At 43.3% G+C, this 20,976-nt stretch overlaps 1 protein-coding gene across 1 annotated transcript in view; it reads right to left on the bottom strand.

Moving 5' to 3' along the window:
- LOC306876937 (parathyroid hormone 2 receptor-like) overlaps positions 1-20,976 on the bottom strand; it is a gene marked incomplete at both ends in the record, with an annotated part of 105,029 nt that overhangs the window by 54,827 nt on the left and 29,226 nt on the right. Inside the window, one exon of the mRNA XM_079428389.1 lies at positions 10,823-11,009. Coding sequence (XP_079284515.1) covers positions 10,823-11,009 — 187 coding nt within the window. The remainder of the gene's footprint in view (positions 1-10,822; positions 11,010-20,976) is intronic.

Here is a 20,976-nt window from a genome sequence, read left to right as displayed (position 1 = left end):
CAATAGAATCAATATACGTCTAATGTGAGCATCACTGAAGATACAAAGTGGACCAGTCAGCAGTCCCAGACACAATCAGAGTAAAATACCACTGTTAATCAAATGAATAAATTCACAGTTAATAAATGTTGAACTGTTGCACTCACAGTTGAACAGACAGATAACAGTGAAGGGAGTGAAGAAGGGGAAAGTACAGTAGCTATAGCACAGGAAGCTGCTTGGAAAATGTTACTTGTGGCACAGTTCAATCTTCACCTGAACAAGATTAGGGATTGGAGTAGGATTCTTGGACACTTCAGAAGCCGACAGTAGAAGATCAGTCAAGTTAAAGACTAGGCCAGTTGGTTTGTCTAGTGTCGCATCTCTAAAACCACTTTAACCTCTGCGACGTGCCTGGATCTGCCAAAAAGTATGTGTCTGTGTCTGTAGGACTGTTTTGCCCCTATGAAAAAAAATCAGAATCTGCAGGGACAATGAACCAGGTTTAGTTTGAGTTGGCTTTATATACAATATCATTCAAAAGTTTGGGGTCAGTTAGTTTTTTTGTTTTTTTTAAGAAATAAATGCTTCTATTCAGTGAGGATGCATCAAATTGATGAAAAGTCACAGTATAGAAATTTCTAATGTTAAAAAGACTTCTATTTCAAATAAATACTATTCCTTTGAACTTTCTATTTATTAGAATCCTGAAAAAAATGTGGCCAACTACTGTCAGGCTTGGTCCTTTCCCACCCTCCACTGTTGTTAACCCCACCTGGCAAAACATATTCACTGGAAGTGGAGCCAAGGAGAAAACAAAAGTGTTTGATTCATCTTTAATTCTGTGCCAAATTATGTGTGTACTAAATCTTTTTGAGTGTGTTCATCTAATTTCAACTGTCTGTTAGATAACATTTCAGTTAGTCTGGTAACTAGAAATTGCATAATGTTAAATTGTGGGTTTGCAAAAAAAAAAAAAAACTATTGAAATTCTGAAAATGTGAAGGGCTGGGATCTATGCACACATATAGCTTTTCACAATATATGGATTAAAGACATGAGAACCACCAGGTGCTTTAGAAACCAATAGAACCCATTAAAGGGGTCACAAACTGCCTTTGTTTTATATTTTGTACTGTTCTCTGAGGTCTACTTATAATGTTATCAAGATTTTTACATTAAAACAAAACATAATTCAGAAGTAATAAGCTATTTACTGTCCAGATGGTAGATTGTAGACTCAGAAGTAAACACCCAATGCTATGACTGGCTAATAGTTGTGTAAGTTTGACAGTGTGCATTCATCGTAGATGGACGCTGCTGTGATTTAAGTCAAAAATGCAAAAATAAACTCAATACATATCAAACGATCTGTAAAAGAGACAAAGCAATAGTGAGCACGTAATGAAAACAGTTACTCACACTTGTGTTGTCGGCACAGCATCGTCTTTTAGTTTCAATCTTTTTGAAAATCCTGCATCGAATTGTGACTTGTTTGTAAACGAATCCGCAGTAAAATGAAATGAAAAAAGGTCCAAGTTCTTACTGGCACTGTCTGGATCTTCATTAAAAATAGTTCATTCATTCTTTCCTAATGTTGGGATCAGAAAGAACTCAATGCAAACACTGTTTTTCCACAACTTGGCACAGCACAGTGAATCTCATTTACGAAAAAAACGCACAACAGAAAAATGGGCGTACAGACGTTTCAACTCAAAACTTGGAATTCCCTTCCAGGAACTTCGAGCTGCGTCGAAACGCATATGGGAACGCCTTCAGCGTGACCAGGCTCTGAATATGATGTGTAATCAGTCAAACAAGGCGTCACGGGCGGGGTGACGTCACGACCAGGAAGCATATAAGCACGTGCGGCGGAGCCGGCTTCAGCTTTTTGTCATTCAGCGAAGCGCTCTGTGTGTGTCAGTCTTATTTACTGTTGTTTGTCCTAGTTTTAAGTGGAAAGCATTCAGTATCATGCCAAAGCCAAGGGCAAGCTCAGGGGTGAAGCTTTCAGACCACGTTTTGAGTCGTGTGTGCATCCTTGCCCTCGCTATATCACGAGCGAGGACACACGCGATTTGTGCGTGGTCTGCCTGGGTGCGGAGCACGCAGAATCGGTCTCCGCACCCGGAGGGCTCTCTTCGAGAAGGGAGCCTTCGCGAGCTCCCCACGCGGTGCCGGTCCGCTGCTGCCGAGGCAGAGCAGCGGCTGCACTCGTGGGGCTCGCAGGCTGATCTGGCTGGCGAGTGTGAGACGGGCATGTTCTTATCTCCTCCCGTATCCGCCAGATCTGGCGCCCCGTCTCTCGGTGTGGAAACTGTCTCTTCCCCCGAGACGAGGGCTCAATGCTTCGTCTCTCTTCCTCCGAGGAGGTTGATGTGACGAGCGTTGACGAGGTTTCGCCGCCTCTCTCGCCCCAGAGAGCTACTTCTACACAGGAGCCTTCCGTTTTCCCCCGATCTCCTCACCGAGGTGTCGAGATCGCGGGTGAAATCTTTTCGTCCCGGCCATTCGTTCCCGCGGGAACTGAATGAGCGTGGGTATGCGGCGATGCCGCGGGTTGAACAGACGCTTGCGAGCTATCTGTCTCCCTCTACGGCATCGCCTTTGAAGGCTCCTGCTCTGCTTACAACATCTTTGGTGGGCAGAGGGTATGCGCGCTCTCTAAACTCAGGTGGCTGCTGGGCGGGTGCAGCCTCCTCCGCATACCAGCTCCTCGCGCAAAAGGTCCTGACGGGCGAGCCCCAGGACCGCGGAGGGCGACCCCTACTGGGGTGGAGTGGCTTGCACCGCGGCACTCGGTGACCACTTCACCTCGGTGCCCTCCAGGGACTTGTCTGCTGACCCTGCCGCTGTTCCAGGACACAGCCGGTCCCAGCGAGTATATTTCTCAGGTTTGTCCGCCCAGCAGCGCGGAGCCGAGAAACTCGCCTCAGCCGCCAGATTACGCGTCTCATTCCGGTGCGCCGCATCAAGACAGCGGTCTGGCCGCTTCTCTGAACCCAGAGGTCAGTCTCGAGAGACTGATTCCCTTAGAAGATCATTGGGCAGCGAGCTGCCGAATGTGTCTCTTTGGGTCCTGCCTTGCAGGGTCTGGTTCGTTCAGAGGTCCTGACGGGTGAGCCCCAGGACTACGGAGGACGACCCCTACTGGGGTGGAGCGGCTTACACCGCGGCACACGGTGACCGTCTCCCCTCGGTGCCCTCCGGGGATTTGTCTGTCAACCCCGCAGTTCCAGGGCACAGCAGGTCCCAGCGAGTATTACTCTCAGGTTCTTCCGCCTGTGATTTCAGCGGGCCTGAGAAACTCGCCTCGGCCGCCAGATTACGCGTCTCCTGCCGGTGCGCCGCAGCGAGGCAGCGGTCTGGCCGCTTCTCTAACACTAGAGGTCAGTCTCGAGAGACTGATTCCCTTAGTAGATCGTTTGGCAGCCTGGCAGCGACTGCCAAATGTGTCTCTTTGGGTCCTGCGGACGGTAGAGGCTGGCTATTCCATCCAGTTCGATGGGCCACCTCCGCTGTTCAAAGGGGTCTGTGTGACTACGGTCCGCCCCGAGCAGGCTCTGGTCTTGGAACAGGAAGTCGATACTTTGCTGAGGAAGGAAGCCATCGAGTTGGTTCCTCCTCACGAAGTCCACGCCAGCTGCTACAGCCTGTACTTCATTGTTCCAAAGAAGGATGGGGGGCTGAGGCCCATACTGGATTTGAGTCTTCTGAACCGCTCAGCCAGAAAGCTGAAGTTCAAGATGCTCACTGTCAGGCAGATCGTGTCTCAAATCAGGTCCGAGGACTGATTTGTCACGACAGACCTCAAAGATGTCTGTTTCCATGTACCCATCCTTCCCTCTCACAGGGAGTTCCTGAGGTTCGCTTTCGGGGGCAAAGCGTATCAGTATCGGGTTCTTCCCCTCGGCCTAGCACTCTCACCCCGCACTTTCACCAAGTGTGTGGATGCGGCACTGGTCCCGTTACGACTGCAGGGCATCCGCATACTCAATTATATCGACGATTGGTCGATCCTCGCTCAATTAGAGCGGGTGGCGATTCGGCATCGAGGTGTCATTCTCGAGGGGTGAAGCAGATGTGGAAGGTTTTGGCCAGGCACAGGTGGACCTCTTCGCCACTCGAGAGTCAGCGCAATGTCCCCTCTGGTTCCTCCAGGGACTTGTCAGTCTGGCGGCGTTGGTATCTCGTTCCCATATGCGTTTCGACGCAGCTCGAAGTTCCTGGAAGGGAACGTCTCAGGTTACGTATGTAACCATGGTTCCCTGAAGGGAACGAGACGCTGCGTCGCGTTGCCACACTTCCGGCATCCCTGCCAGCGCTTGCTTCATGACTTGAAGCTGAAGCCGGCTCCGCCGCACGTGCTTATATGCTTCCTGGTCGTGACGTCACCCTGCCCGTGACGCCTCGCCCTTGTTTGACTGATTACACATCATATTCAGAGCCTGGTCACGCTGAAGGCGTTCCCATATGCGTTTCGACGCAGCGTCTCGTTCCCTTCAGGGAACCATGGTTACATACGTAACCTAAGACGTTTTTCAATGTGGACGTAAGTTTCTGAGTTACCTGAACTTGCACGCAGAATAGTAAATCTGGTGGAGAATTGTAGAATGTCAGCATTTTGTTCATTTAGGTTATTTTCCTGACCGTCAAACGAAGCTCATTAGTCGATCGTTAACCAGTAAGATTAGAATGTATTTTTTTATTTTTATACAGAGCTTTAGCTTTGTATGCATGAATAGCAGTGTAAACAACAGACCATAAGGATTCAATCATCGCATCATGCACCTGCAGCACTTCTGTGAATGGAAATGGAACAGAACGGAATGGAAATTAAACGCTTCTGTAAACAGAAATTAAGTCTATAAAAGGAATCAAATAAATAGGGCCACAGAAAATAAATAATATGCTATAATATAATTAACAGATTAACAAAAGGAAAAAAAAAACTACTTTGCAACAAGTATAGGCTACGCTCGTTTTTGTGACACTCTTAATACATTTAATTTATTTTCTTTATATCTTTATATGATTTAATCCATCTAATCGCACAGGCGCCTCACACACAAACAACTTTAGCTGTTGCATTGCCTAACATTTCAGCCATGCATCATCAAACTAAAATGCAGTCAACCAAACATAAAAGTTGCACTGTTTATTTTAAAAGGTCCACTGTAAAATCAGCATGCAGCGCCCAAACAAACGCACATGTGAAGGATTTTACACAGATATTAGAACATGAGTGAAGTATAAAGTCTTGTTTAAGCAACATAATGTATAATAGTTAAGCAACCAATTGTTACAAATATGGCAAAATTGGAAACATTTGGATTCTTGTGGTATGAGACAGGCTTGTGAGCCAAATGCCATTTCAGTTTTGCTTGACATTTGTATGCTGTTTATAATGAATGCCACTATAGCCTAATTTGTGTTTTATTTTATAGTTTAATAAAAACATTTTTTAATAATTTGGAGTAATATCAATTTCTCTTTCATGAGATTACTTTTTTTTTTGGCCGGGTTTCATTTCTCCGTATCGTAAACTCTAGGGGCAAGGCTTCTAAATCGTTTTTAGGGGCGTGATATTCAAGTGACGATTGTTTTCTGCCGCCACATTTATCAACATACGATCATTCGTACGATTAGATTGGCGGCATACAAATGTATCATGAATCACACGTGAACTCTGTCATAAATTAATCTGTGCGCGCAGATCTGCGCTCGATTCTACATTAGATTGATAAATGAGGCCCAGTGTCTTGCTGTCTTTAGAGCCATCTTAATTGTTTGGTTTCTGCGTAGACCTCCGCGGTCACCTCTCTCGTAAACACTACATGTGCAAATTGGTGGGCGGGGCTAAACCAGCAGTGATGGCGAAGCAGGCGTTTATCTTCTTCTGCAGAGGTGGTGCTTATCCACACTATTACATCATAAGAGTAGATAAACTGTCGTTTTGGCAGACTGGCTTCAGTATAAGTTGTTTTTAGACTAATGACAAAGATTTGAGTTCTGAAATTTACAGGATGTTTTCATAGTACAATGACCTCTTGTATGTCAAACGATCAAGGGAGTTTTGGTTTCTCAGTTCATGACTCCTTTATAATCAGCCATTCTGTCTACACTGGATGCTTCAACATCAATGAATGAGTCAATGAAAATAACTGCTGCCCTGTTCTATTATTGACACAAAGGACAAATGCATTTGCAACAGTCACTTCTGTTGCAACAATGGACGTGCCTGTTATAAACAAGTATTACTCTATAACAAGCAACCAATAGTTATAGTTCAACTATCATATTAACATTTATTAAAACCAAATTACATCAAAGTCTAATCAAGTAATATTACATGTATACATTGCTTCAAATATAATACAGCAACAAAAGTATTTCATGCAGCTCTCATCTATTACGACTGTTGTTCCACTATTAGTCCACAAATGTTTGGTAAACACAGAAGTGTCATGAAGGACACAGACAGAGAGGTGCAGCTTTAATTTAACAGAGCTGAGTGGTCACTCAAACCAACTCGCTCCCTGATAATCTGTTAATTTCGATTCGAACGTGACCGAAAGTGATGACGTACAAGTGGGTGAGTTGTTTACTTAGTAATTAGTCCATCCATTACCAAGCCTGACCCATTCAGGCTGATTTGTGGAACAGCCATAGACATGACAGGTGAGTGTTAGTGGGTAGACAGCGTAATCAGTCAATCACAGAAGCACTGCCTCCTCTCGTGACTTTTTGCCAATTTTGTGCTTAGAAATCTGCACAACACAAAATCACTCAAGCAATTGATCAATAAAATAACAGATCCAACCTTGGACATGGACATGAGTAAACTTCACTGGATTTCGAGTTTTTAACCTCCCTGCCTTCTCAACCACTATATCTCAAAATATCTGTCCATTCAAAAGTTATTGTATGTATGTATGTATGTATGATGGCTGTGTACTGGTCCAAAAGTGTCAAAAGAACACACCGCTATGACACTCCAATCCCTACATATGGATTGGTCCCTTCATTGTAAGTCTATGGGATTTCCAAACTTGTTTTGTCACCTAGCAGGTGATAATCGTAAGTCTGATCACATAGAAAGTTAATAGCACACCTCTCCTCAACAAGCTGCAGTATTCGAGGTATAAATTAGCACAATTTTTGCAGGATGAGTTACCCACTATAGTTTAATGCCTAGAATTAGGAGTTTCTTGAAATCCCTAATACCAAGTATGATCAATAATAGTGATGTCTGCTACAGCAACGACTGATCGAACCTTAAGACATGTCTTTTTAGCTCAGCTTTCACTCCACACTTTAACTGTGGATACAGGAATATAAATATGATTGTTGTATAAGAATGGCCAGTAAGTTGTACGGAAGTTGTAAGCTGTAAGAAATGAGTACAGAAAAAAGCTATTTTAAATTGAAATAGTTCCCAAAATTACTGTTTTACTGTATTTTTGACCAAATATATGCAGCATCGCAGTGCTTTATAAACCTTATAAACTCCAAACCTTTGAAAGGTAATGTATATCCAAATATGAAAGGCATATATTATATGAGAGGTAAAAGTAATAAGTAATAACATTTTATTGCTCAGATGTTTCTCTTTGATAGCTCCTATTTACATTCAGTTTCAGATGGTTCCCGTAATATTCCTAAGGAAAAATACAAATAGACAAATTCTGTTGACAAACAAGAGTATCAAACTATAAAATGATGTACACTAGCTCACATAACTTTGACTTTAATGGTATTTGCTTGAGTTAGGTTTAAATTTTGAGGAAAAGTATATATTGAAACTGCCAACTTTTCATAGCAGACTGATATCTTTCCTCAAAAACTCTAAAGGATATGTGTGATTACTGGAGTATTTTGTCAGGAGAAAAAGTCTCCATTTAATCTCATCGTTTCTCCTTTCTGATTTACACACTGTATAATACACTGTTTCCTGATTCTGTTCTTTTTCTTTTCCACACAACTGTATTCATAACACCAAAATGTTAGTCTGATTCTGTGTAGAAGGCCATCAATGGTTTTTAATGTCAGAGTTTCAATTTACCACAAATAACTAAGAATGTAGTGTGAATAACTATGAATGATGTAGCATCATTTCTTGACTCATCAGAATATTATCTGTCACAAGTGATTTGAATAAACTGTAATTAGTGCCTATAATATGCAAAAGCAACTATAATTACAGTGTCTTTGCCAACATGAGCTCCATATTCAGCCGAGAGGTAAACATTGCAGTTTATGAGTGAGAATGTGATGGTGGTGGTTTTGTTCTGTTACGTTTTTTTTGTTAGGAACATCTCTAGTCGTCTTTTATTCATTGTTCCAAACGTGTATGACTATCTTTCAAAGAACACAAAAGGATGTTTTTTCAGAATGTGATAACTTTGTATGAGGAACAAAACTTCGCTTTAATTCATACTGCATGTGATGTGGTAAGTTTAAATATGTTTATGCTTAAATAAGATTAGAGAGCTATGGTGGAAAGGAAGACTTACATTTCCATCAAAGCGTGTATGGCTTTGAAGACATGGAATGCAGTATGTGAGTCATATACTATTTTTATGTGTATTTACAACTTGACATCCCTTGTGTAAAAGAGCAGCATGAACGTCTTGCTAAACATCTCCTTTTATTTTCCACAGAAGCAAGGTTTGCAATGACATGAGGTTAATTAATGATCACAGACTTTTTTGTTCTAAAACACTTTCTGTTCTCTTCTGTTCTTACTTTTTCCCCAAAAGGAGTGCATTTGGGACTTAGTAGTGCAACAACCCTGTGAAAGGGCTGCTATTCTGAGCATGGACGATAACAGACGCATCAACTCCAGACACATGAAAGTGCCAGAAACTAGGGGTAACCGTGAGAGCTTCAGAGCTTCTGACAGATGATCAAAGAGGCACCGGAGAAAAGCAAGGTGCAGATTATGTTATCAATACACCTGGAGGATCTGGACGGCTCACCTGAACACCTAAAACTTTTCTGTCTGTCTTTTCCCTGCCTCTCTCCTGACAATGTACTCTAGGAGATCTGTGCCCTCTTTTCACAGTACTGATTGAAAACATAATGCCTACTGCAGACCACCACAGTGAAGCAGTAGGGAGGTTTCTATAGAAGTAAAAATGTTATAGAAATCAAATGAAATCATTGGTTAGCAAGGTACTTCTGGAAAAACTGGACCTAAAAGTCAACAAAAATAGTAACTGAAACAGCACTAGTTACTCAAACCTAATAAATAGAAAGATCCATTTAAATCATCATCTTTAAATAGCCAAAAACTGCACAATTTGAATGAATAGACAATTTCCTATTCTTGCTGCTCAATGCAGATCCCAGTTTTTATAAATAATGAAAAATACTGAATGCTACAAGTGGAAAAAAGGGCAGTCTTCCCTTCTATTCACACAATAACGAGGGAAGCATAATGGGTTGAAAATAATGTAATTTCTAGTATCATAATTTCTGTCATAGCAGCCTTGGTCATACAATGTTAATAATTTAAGACCAAAAATAACATTAAATTATAATGCAAACTCACTGAGTCATTCTAAATCCACCCACAATGTAGTATCACAATTTTATACCAAGCATAGACATTAGCTTACTGGGACAGTCTTTAGGAAACATGTTGTCCAAATGAAAAGCACACTATTCACAATATTGGTTACTTTAATTGTATTGGTTATTCTGTCATAATATAATACTAATATTGAACTTTTTTTTTCCTTCGATACTTAACCCAAAAAAACTCTTCTTTACTAAAAACCTCTTGTACACAAAATAACATGGACTATATCATGGGAATATAATGTATGAACTAATTTGTCAGTATTGTCAGTAGTAGTAGTAGTAATAATAATAATAACAATAATAAAAGTTATAATAAGTATATGCTGCTTGGCTTTAAAAAGAAGAAAAAAGAAATGACTGCCTGGTGTCTATACCGAAAAGTCTTTGCAAAGATTCCTTATTTGATGCAGAAAGCATATATAAAGCAAATATTTCCCACTAAGTTGGTTCTGCTGTCATATTGTTCCACTGAAGAAAATGAAAGGCTTGAAAATTTCCTTCATGTTTCTTGAAATGCGAAATTTGAGAGTAATAGCAACCCATTGATGTAAACATGTTGGCTGACATACCTATAGAACACGCAACACAGTTGCTTCTACTACAGATAAACAAATGGATCAAAGCACAGCAGTGCCTTTGATCTCTGAAGACACATTGTTTGCACCTAACATAGGCGTTGCAGCTATGGATGCTAAACAACTGGTTGCAAAATCCTCCCTCGCATGTTGGCTTCATAGCACTTATCTCCTGCAATGCAGCTGTTTGAAGAAAAAGCTGAGGGCACAGTCAATGAGTCTCAGCATTGCCCGGAATGGGCACGATACAGTTTGAGCCTATGCGTAGGTGGGAATGGATAATCATTTCCCACCTATAAAAAAAAGAGAAAATGGGACAATGAGCTTTTTTAACCTCTATGCATTGATTGTTGAGGCTGGCCATGTGGTAGGCGTGCAATATAATAAAACACTCAGATCTCAATTCAGTTAAGTTAATCTCAATTAAAAGAAATGATTTAATTAAAGGCAATATAATGAAACAATTTAGATTATTTAAAAAGGGTTCTATTTAAAAAAAAAAACTGAAAAGAAAAACAAAGTTCTAAATACTCATTGATTATACGTAATATATCATTTTAAACTATGCCACCCAGTCCTAATATAAATATTGATGTCATAATCTGAAATGTAGCCACATGAGATAATTATAAATAAATATTTGATGAAATACATCTAAGATGAGATAGTGCTTGACTCACATACTGTGAAGTGTCCACTGGTGCCACATCCACAGCATTAGTGAAGTTATTCATAAGCACAGCATCAAATTCCTGCAGCCCAGCACTAGTGTGCACAACGTGATCCTTCACAAAGATGCTGACGGCACGCAGCATAAAGGAAACAAACAGGTGCATGTGAATGTAGTTCCTGGTGCAGTGGAGACGCCTGAAGACACACAGAAATACATCAGGCTTGTTAGGCAGAGAATTAAAAAGATGGTAGACCTCAAAAATAATATGCATTTAAGGAAATGAGGAAAAGGAAGGTTTAAACTGAATAATGTGCTTACATTGTTTCTATATAATGTTAATATGCTGCTACACTGAAGACAAGATTTATCCATTGTAGCTTTCAATCAGTGATTAACTGTATGTCACTTAATGTTATGGTGTACTGTATTTATATTTAATGTACCCATTCAACTTAAATCTGGTCTCTATTGTGTATAATTTTCACAGGGGATGCAGAGAGAATTAATGCAATATTAATACACTCAGCGACCATCTGTTCACAAAAATCCCCAAAGTCTGACGCATGCTTTCTACATTTAGTACACTTTAAACATTACATTAGGAAATGAGGAATTCTAAGCGAGAATGCATGGACCATCACAATGTTGATATAATCTTATAATATAACATAATATAATATAATAAGGAGAAATAATCCATTTTTTAATTATATTAAGTAAGGAATAATGGACGACGGGCCATTGAATTCTTAGAAAATAATGGGCGTTACACCTAGGGTGTGCATTATTGTCTAAGAATTCAACGGACCGAAGTCAATTATTCCACTTAAACTACAGTTACCACACCTCAAGACATCGATCAGATGACATATTTCAAGGCATTTGTCCGGTTTTTGTACTTAAAACACTATTGTGAGCAGGATTAAAGGTATGTTCATGCCATTTCGTAATAACTGTAATTACGAGATACGAACTTGTAAAAAGCGTTCACGTCCTCGTAAAACTCGTAAATTACAACTTGTGAACTGGGAGTTTTCTGAGAGCTACGGCTTGTACCACGTGACAACAACACCTCACATGGAACCAACGAAAAATGGCGGCGCTTAACAAAGTTATTATTGCTCATTAATAATAACAAACAAACAAACAGTTTGTAATTATTTTTACCTGACACGGTTCTGCAATATTTAGCAGTAGAGCATACAAATGTAATGTTATGTGTTTTACAGCTGCCAGTAACATTCTTTCACGCGGTCGTGGGTTAATTTTATTGACTGTCACTATAGAAACGGATAATTCCCAGTTCGAGGACTTGAACAGTAACGAGTTGAACATCACGTGTTGTCATCTCGGAATTACGGTAATTACGACATGGCGTGAACGCAGCATAATTCCGCATCTCATCCAAACACCTCCGTCGCTTATTCCAAACTGTCATTTTAGACCTAGTAAAAGAGGTTTGAGCCTAATAATTTGCATATTAATTTGTTTTGGGGGGAACATGTAATGAAAAAAGAAGAGTAATAATGGGAGTAATAATTGACAAGATTTTCATAATAATATAGAATATATTTCCCTATTCATTTGTTATGTCTCCCAAAATGCGTAATTGTCACGAATCTGGTCCGTGCAATTCCATTCATTCACCACCAGAGGTCACCCGCTCACCACATGGACTTTCACACTACACAGCACATTGAACTCCATTTCCCATCATACATTGCACTTACGACACACAGCTGGCACCAATCTCTCATTACCCTGATTTCACTCACAGCTGTGAACTATCACCCATCACACACACACTTTATAAGCCTTGGACTTTCTCTGTTTCACCGCCGAGTATTGTCTAGCCTAGCTACATTACAAAGCGTTTCCCTGTTTTCCTAGTTAGTTTTCCTGTGTTTTGATTCCTGCCCGTGTTCCTGGATTATTCTCTCTGCCTTGCCCTGTCTGGATATTGTACGCCGATCGTCGACCCACGCTTGCTCTAGGATTGCTCTTGTGATTGACCCTGCCTGTCTTGACCATGATTTACAATAAAGCTTTGCACATGGATCCGCACGTCTCACGTCTCGTCAGCCCCGTAACAGAATACTCGGCCAGACAAGGATCCAGCAGCTTCTCAAATGGACATTGGCCAGGTATGGACACAACTAAAATATTATTTGCCCTTAAACAAGGTCCACGATCTCTGGAGAATCATATTCAAGAGTTTTTAGCCATTGCTCAGTATTCAGAGTTACCGGACATTGTTTTGATGGACATTTTCTGCGATGGCATAAACCCACCTCTCAAATCTAATCTTAGACGCGAGGGTCCGCGTTCATCCCTCTGTCACTTTATGGACTATGCTTTGTTGTGTGTTGGCTCACCATTCACTGTGGGTGTCGCAGAGGAGGAGCGTGACACCGCGTTTTTGACTGAAATGGTGACGGCACCTGACTGCGCTCACAAAATGGCAGCAACAGCAGAACCTGATCGCAAAATGGCGGACACAACAACACCCCGTCATGTCATTGCTGCCAGTCATGAGTCTCGCCACGCCTCCGTTGACCTTCCAGAGTCTGCTCACGTCACGCCGGTCGAGCCAGAGTCTGCTCACGTCACGCCGGTCGAGCCAGAGTCTGCTCACGCCTCAGTGCTCCAGCCAGAGTCACACCACGCCTCAGTGCTCCAGCCAGAGTCACACCACGCCTCAGTGCTCCAGCCAGAGTCTCTTCACACCTCCGCCGAACTGCCAGAGGCTGTTACCACAGATTCAAGGTCAGTCCTTCGAGTTCTGATATCCAGTGTGATGGACCCACCACTGATGTCGGTGCGAGTAGCTGGCATTCCCAGGGCCTCTACCCTGGCTGTTACAGAGACTGTTCCCCTGACCTCAGTGCTTCCCGTTATGGCGGTCGCCATTTTGAGTGTGTGGGCTGCACACTGTGCTCCTGAGGCCTCTCCTGTCCACGAGTCTGTTCCTGAGGTCTCTCCAGTCCACGAGTCTGCTCCTGAGGCCTCTTCTGTTCACGAGTCTGCTCCAGTGCCTCCAGAGGAAGCGGCTTCCACTGCAGAACCTCCCGAAGTGGTGGCGCCCATTCCTGAACTCACTGTCTGCCCTGTCACGGCCACAGAGGCCACTCCAGAACTTCCTGTAGCTCAAGTCACGGCCAGGAGTGCTGATCCCATATCCCGAGAATCCAGTTCTCAAGTCACGGCCAGGAGTGCCGATCCTGAACCCCGAGAATCCAGTTCTCAAGTCACGGCCAGGAGTGCCGATCCCGTATTACGAGAATCCAGTTCTCAAGTCACGGCCAGGAGTGCCGATCCCGAATCCCGAGAATCCAGTTCTGAAGTCACGGCCAGGAGTGCCGTTCCAGACCCTCAAGTGCCCGCTCCTCCAGTCCTCCTGTCACGGCTATGGACGCCGTCTGTGAAGCTTCGTCCTGTCCTGCCACGGCCATAGAGACCGTCCGTGAACTCTCGACCTGCCCGGTCACGGCCCCTGTGACCATGGGGACTCTCTCTGTGGTGTCTGTCTCTGTTCTCCCCAGATCCCTGATCCTGCCATGGCTTCCTGAACAGCCTGCTCCACCGTGGAGATCCGCCCTGGTGGGCCTCTGCTCTGTCGGTCCTGACCTGGCCTCTGGCTCCGCCCTGGTTTTCTGCTCTGCCGGTTCTGCCTCAGTCCCCGGTCTTCCCACTTCCTCACGGACCTAGCCCTCTGTTCCCTCCCCCTGTTCCGCCTCCGCTCCACCGCCCTCCTGGATTGTATTGGAGTGTCTGGAAGCCACTCCTTGGGGGGGGGGGGCTATGTCACGAATCTGGTCCGTGCAATTCCATTCATTCACCACCAGAGGTCACCTGCTCACCACATGGACTTTCACACTACACAGCACATTGAACTCCATTTCCCATCATACATTGCACTTACGACACACAGCTGGCACCAATCTCTCATTACCCTGATTTCACTCACAGCTGTGAACTATCACCCATCACACACACACTTTATAAGCCTTGGACTTTCTCTGTTTCACCGCTGAGTATTGTCTAGCCTAGCTACATTACAAAGCGTTTTCCTGTGTTTTGATTCCTGCCCGTGTTCCTGGATTATTCTCTCTGCCTTGCCCTGTCTGGATATTGTATGCCGATCGTCGACCCACGCTTGCTCTAGGATTGCTCTTGTGTCTTGCCCTTGCCATACCTGTCTGCTGTTGATTGACCCTGCCTGTCTTGACCATGATTTACAATAAAGCTTTGCACATGGATCCGCACGTCTCACGTCTCGTCAGCCCCGTAACAGTAATAAACATGCTTTATGTCCCGGTGTCCTGTGTGACATGTATGAAATCAACGTTCTGTTTCGTAACAGAAAGTCCCCATAAACCCATAACATTTTCCTGAGATGTTGATGTATGACAGACAATTAAAAAATTAGACAGATTTAAATGATAATTACAAAATATTATCATATTTCTATTAGAGTGTCACTAAATTAATTTCAGACATTTTTGAAGACCAAAAAGAGGGAATGGTCAAATTGAAACATCCAATTATTTGGTATCTTTGAAAAGCCCTGAATGTGCTCTGTACAAGACATCATGAGCCGTAGTTCACTGTCAAGCTACGCAATATCGTGTTCATACTTGAAGGCGATTCATCTGCGATTATGAACGCAATATTTTGTAGCTTGCCAGTGATATGGCTCTGTGTATTAAATGCCGCTCCATCTGAAAGCATGTGATGGATATTTACGACTAATCACGGAACCGGCTTTACTGACGAGATGCGCATGATCATCGTGTTCGATATATCGCACAGCCCTACCATATACCCACTTAAAAAAGTGCACGGATACGTAACAACATCGTTTTGTGACAGACCTTTCACACGTTCATTTATAAATGCACCCTGTCTGTGTTACAAAGCACCAACTTCTTGATAATCACGCCGTTTTCTGTTGACAACTGTTACTATTGTGCAACTAACTGAAATTAACTGATATGAATCACTAAAGGAGATTTGAAACGAACAACACCCTTTCAGTGTTTTTGTAAGCCTGCCCCTGAAGCTGCTGCTGTTATATTATGTAAATAATACTTATATAGTTCATAAAGATCATTTACACTGTTTTTTTCTATTGCACTCTATATATTTCTCACCCATTTTGTGTGTAGTTTGTGAATCATTTGCATTGCTTGTATTTTTGTTGCACAAAAAACTTTTTTTCACAACTTGCTGCACTGTTTGTGTTTGTTGTTCATACTATATACATAATAATATATATTTTTTCTGGAAAAAAAAGTCCGGTTTCCATATTCTTTACTCCCTAAATGTTTTTTTTGGATACATCTATATTGTTAGTAAAGTAAATAGACCTGTTTTTCACTTAAAAGCGCCTATAACAATATTGTACTAAATGGCTATAACTTGCTTGGGGAATGTTATATGTAGACAATTTTATTTGGAAGTGTAAAACACATAGATACAACTTTTTAAAGAAAAAAAATCCAAACTTCAGGAGGTTCTGTTTGAGTATACAGTAAAAAAAAAACACCCAATTATTGCTTGCATTTTTCTTAAAATTCTGGAAATTCGTTAATTCTTAGAGATAACAAAAGGAAAATAGGGACTTTAAATTAGCTAGACTGAAACTTCAAGTTCCCCTTCAGAAACTCGAGACGTGTCGAAACACTTTGGTAACGCCTTCAGCGTGACCACGCTCTGAATCACGTGTGTAATCAGACCAAAGGATGGGCGAGACGTCACGGGCGGGGTGACGTAGAGACCAGGAAGCATAAAAGCACATGCGGTGGAACCGGCATCAGCTTTCTGTCATTCAGCAAGCGCTCTGCGTGTGTCAGTCTTATTTCGTGTTGTCTGTTCATTATCACTCTTTATTTGACCAATACGAGTGAAGACAAACATAGGCGAGAGCAGGCAGCATCTCAGGCTGTGTGTTCTTCCCTGCCCGCGCCACATTACGGGTGGGGATACACACAGTTTGCTTGGGAGCAAAACACGCAGAGTCAGTTCTCGAGGGAGCTGACTGCCCGCATTACGAGTTGTCACTGCGTTGCTTTGCTCTCGGAGGGCTCTCTTTGAGGAGGGAGCCTTCACCAGCGTTCCTCGCGGTGCCAGCCCCGCTTTCGCCGAGGCGGAGCGGAGCGGCGACTGCGCTTGCGGGAATAGCAGACAGATTTGGTGGAGGGAATGGAAAAGGGCGATCCCCTATCTTCTTCCTTTCCCACCAGATCCAGCAGGATTTGTTTGCACAAAGCATATTATTATGAGCAGGGGGTGATTGCGAGGGGGTGTAAGGATTACAGAACCTCAGACACTTTGAACTCCTGAGATGGACAACACACACACAGTGCATTAACATACAGACATCTGTCTCCACATCCCACTGAGAGAAAATGCGGGAAAACGCCTCTCTGAAATATGCATAAACTCCTTTTCATTCCTTCCCATCACCCATCTCTCCCTTCACTCAGCTCACTCAGAATGGTCAATAGAAGAATGTAATATTCTACATTAATGCAAGTGTTATTTACAGTCATGTTTGGTATCATTTGAATTGTCTCAGGGCGACTGGTACAATGGTCTCATTCTTATAAGAAGTAAACTAAAAGGTAATACAAATCCTAAGAGTTCAGAGATATTTTGCATACTGTAGAGGGCGGATCAGCACCTAGTGGTTTTCATGCAAATTACCTTCTGTCCCAAAAGGTGCCAACTTGGCTTGATCAAAGCAAATTCAAATTGTTAGTCCCTGTCTCCAGTTTGGGGGATGTTTATTCTGGTCTGAAGTACTTAAGGAAATTTGGCAAAAGGATCAGGGCGATTCTGTAACCAGAAAGCCCGTAGTGTGGGTCTCAATGCTCACACTATGTATTTCTATAAAGTCAGGTATGCATCCTTTACTCGTAGAATTATCTTTGAGAATTCGATGTTTTGTATTGATATGATTTGATCTCTTTGAATTGCTGTGGAATTGACATAATACATACAATATTTACCTGACTGATAATAAATTGTTACATTTGACCTTATTCTGTTTTACTCTGTAATTATTGACTCTAGTAGATTACGTTGCATCCTTGTTAAAGACATGAGCAACCGAATGAACGAGTAAATATAAAGTCAAGAGTTAACTAGAATAATCAAATATCAGAATGATAAATTAGAAATGGCCAAGCAATCAATTTGTATTTCAAGTTAAATACGAGGTCAAGCTAAAATGGAGTCAGATTAAATGATAAAATGGAGTCAGATTAGAGATTTAATTTAAATTGAAGAACTTTGCACACTGGAAAGACCGAACACACAGGAAACCTTCATCCACCATTTGGATACCTTCCTTGGGCTGGATGGGTGGAGCCTTACAGGGGGGTGATTGCGCTTCTCCCCGCTGCAAATGCTCCGCTCCCGCCGGACACACTCCGAGGAGTGTGTCCGTGCCTGCATGCTCGCAGTTCCGATCCCGGAAAATGTTTATGGCTTAGGACTTCGGGGGGCAGGCCCCTCTGGGGAAGAGCGGTGTACACCTCATTATACGGTGCCCGTCTCTCCTCAGTGCCCTCAGGAGATCAGTCTGCCAACCCTGCCGGTGTTTCAGGGTGCAGCGGTCTCCCGCAAGCGCTTCTCTCAGTTACCGCCCGGAAACATAGCCTCCACGGTGCGCTGAGGCTGAGGCCTCCGGCCAGAGTATCTTATGCTAAGTGGTGGATTAGCCACTCCTGGCTCCCTGTTCTCTCACCCTAGCTGTGCTCTTCCACAGTAGACAGTGATTTGAAAGTCTGGTGGCGTGGGCATCTCGTTCCCAAAGCGTTTCGACGCAGCTTGAGTTCCTGAAGGGGAACATCTCAAGGTTACGTATGTAACCCTAGTTCCCCGAGGGAACGAGATGCTGTGTCTCGGGGTCACACTTCTGGCATCCATGCGAGCATTTGCTTCATTCCTAGAAGCTGACGCCGGTTCCACCGCACGTGCTTTTATGCTTCCTGGTCTCTACGTCACCCCGCCCGTGACGACTCCCCCATCCATTGGTCTGATTACACACGTGATTCAGAGCGTGGTCAAGCTGAAGGCGTTCCAAAAGCGTTTTGACGCAGCATCTCGTTCCCTCTGGGAACTAGGGTTACATAAGTAACCTTGAGACGTTCTCCTGTTTATAATGATACATGGCATTTGATGCTGACTGCTAGAATAGGTCTGAAAAAAAACCCAGAAAAGTACAGGCGTCAAGCGCCCCAAAAATGTTCTAGGTCTTTAAGGGTTAACGCTGGATTCAAGAATTAGCCTGCAATAGGCTATAATGGAATATTAATATTGTTAAATGCATTTTAAGGATTCAAAAATGTAATTTGTTTTTGTCCGTTATTTATTAATAAATAATTTATTTATTCCAATTGCCCTAACCCCAGCAAAACATTTATGGTGGACTGTGTGGGCCAGATGGGCTGAATTTTAGCACCAGTTCAGCCCTGATGATTGTCCTCTTCTATGGCCAGAAAGAAGACCTTCTAATAATAAAACTATTTAAAGTAAACTCCTTAAGAGGGCTGTATATGCTCAAAAGTTGTTGCTGCTTCTGGAAACCTGTTTGCTTTGACTTCATATACCTGGTGATAATGTATTTATTCTTTTAATGTGTTTAGCCTGTAAAATTTAGTGTGCATACTCATTGTATCTCTGTGTGTTGGAGATTTTATTAAAAAAAAATATATATATATATTCCTGTGGTAACCATGTAACCATGGTTCCCCGAGAGGGAATGAGACGCTGCACCCCCTAGGGGGCACTATGGGGAATGCAGCCTGCATGACCAGTGTCTGAAGCACGTGTGAAACAACGCCAGTCTATTGGCCCACATGGCCCATGACGTCATAGGTGGGGTGCCCGGAAGTATAAAAGGGCACCTGCTGAATACGTCATCCACTTAGCTGTCTGAAGGAGACGTAAACAGGCAGGCCAAAGGCATGGCAAGGGGGCACAGCGTCTCGTTCCCTCTAGGGGGCACTATGGGGAACGAAATCCAACCACGCCATGCCGAGGCGCATGCCTGTCCACCTGGTGGGAGAGCACCAAGGAAGCGACATACATACACCTAAGCCTACCATTAGAAAAGGGGCCATGCCACTGAGGCCACGGGCCGCTCACGCAGCTTGGCAGAAAGGGGGAACATCCCACTATGCTATGCTATGTGAGCAGAACTAGCCTGGATACACAACTGAAGACCACTGAAGTGGCTAACGAGAAAGCCTCTAGAGGAGCTCAAGAGGTAACGAGAGTAACTGCTGAGCTAGAACACAGCTATCCTCAGATAGCTATGTCCCTAAGGTCTTATGAAGGCTTGTGGATCAGAATAACATTGCTGATGTAGCCTTCCTATAGAGCTGCCCAGACCACAGAGAGTGGGCAATCTACTTACAACCCTAGCTGGGGAGATAGCATTGTCTAGGCAAAGGCTCAAGGAGACCGCTACTTAAAGACCCTTAGAAGGGGTCACTGAGCTAGCACAAAGATATCCTCAGATAGCTATGTACCTAGGAAGGGCTACCGGAAGGGGGACTGACTGAAACTACCCAGACCACAAAGAGTGGGCTGTCTACTTACGACCCAAGAGGTGAGACAGCACTATATAGGTAAGGGCTCAAGAGACCGCTACTTAAAACCCTATGCAGGGAAACGATCACTGAGCAAGCACATAGCTATCCTCAGATAGCTAGGCTCTAGGAAAGGGGACCACTCCATAAGAGGGCTCACCGCAACTGCAGTAGAAGACAGCTAGCCTCAGGTAGCTGTATTCAAGTAAGCCCGACCTGCCATAACAATGGCTGGAATATAACCACCCTCAAATGGTTATACTGAGGAGGTCCCCAATCCATGTCAGTCCCACTGTAGGCTAGCACTGTAGGCTAGCACGAAGCACCGTGTTATTGACCAGGAACTCACATGAGGGAGATCCGGACCCTCAGTATATGATTCGCTAAAGAGCGAACACATAAACATCATAGTCAGCGATCAAAGCCTGATGTAAGATGAGGTCATAACATTAGAGGGCTAGACACAGCTATCCTCAAATAGCAGTTCACTCAGATAAGGCTAAAGATAGCCCAGACCATGGAAGTGGGCCATCTACGTAAAACCCCGAAGGGGAGACAG

This window comes from Barbus barbus (assembly GCF_936440315.1).
Source record: "Barbus barbus genome assembly, chromosome: 11".
NCBI lineage: Eukaryota > Metazoa > Chordata > Actinopteri > Cypriniformes > Cyprinidae > Barbus > Barbus barbus.
Note: the sequence above shows the minus strand (reverse complement) of the source record. Positions and strands in the feature narration are given on the sequence as shown.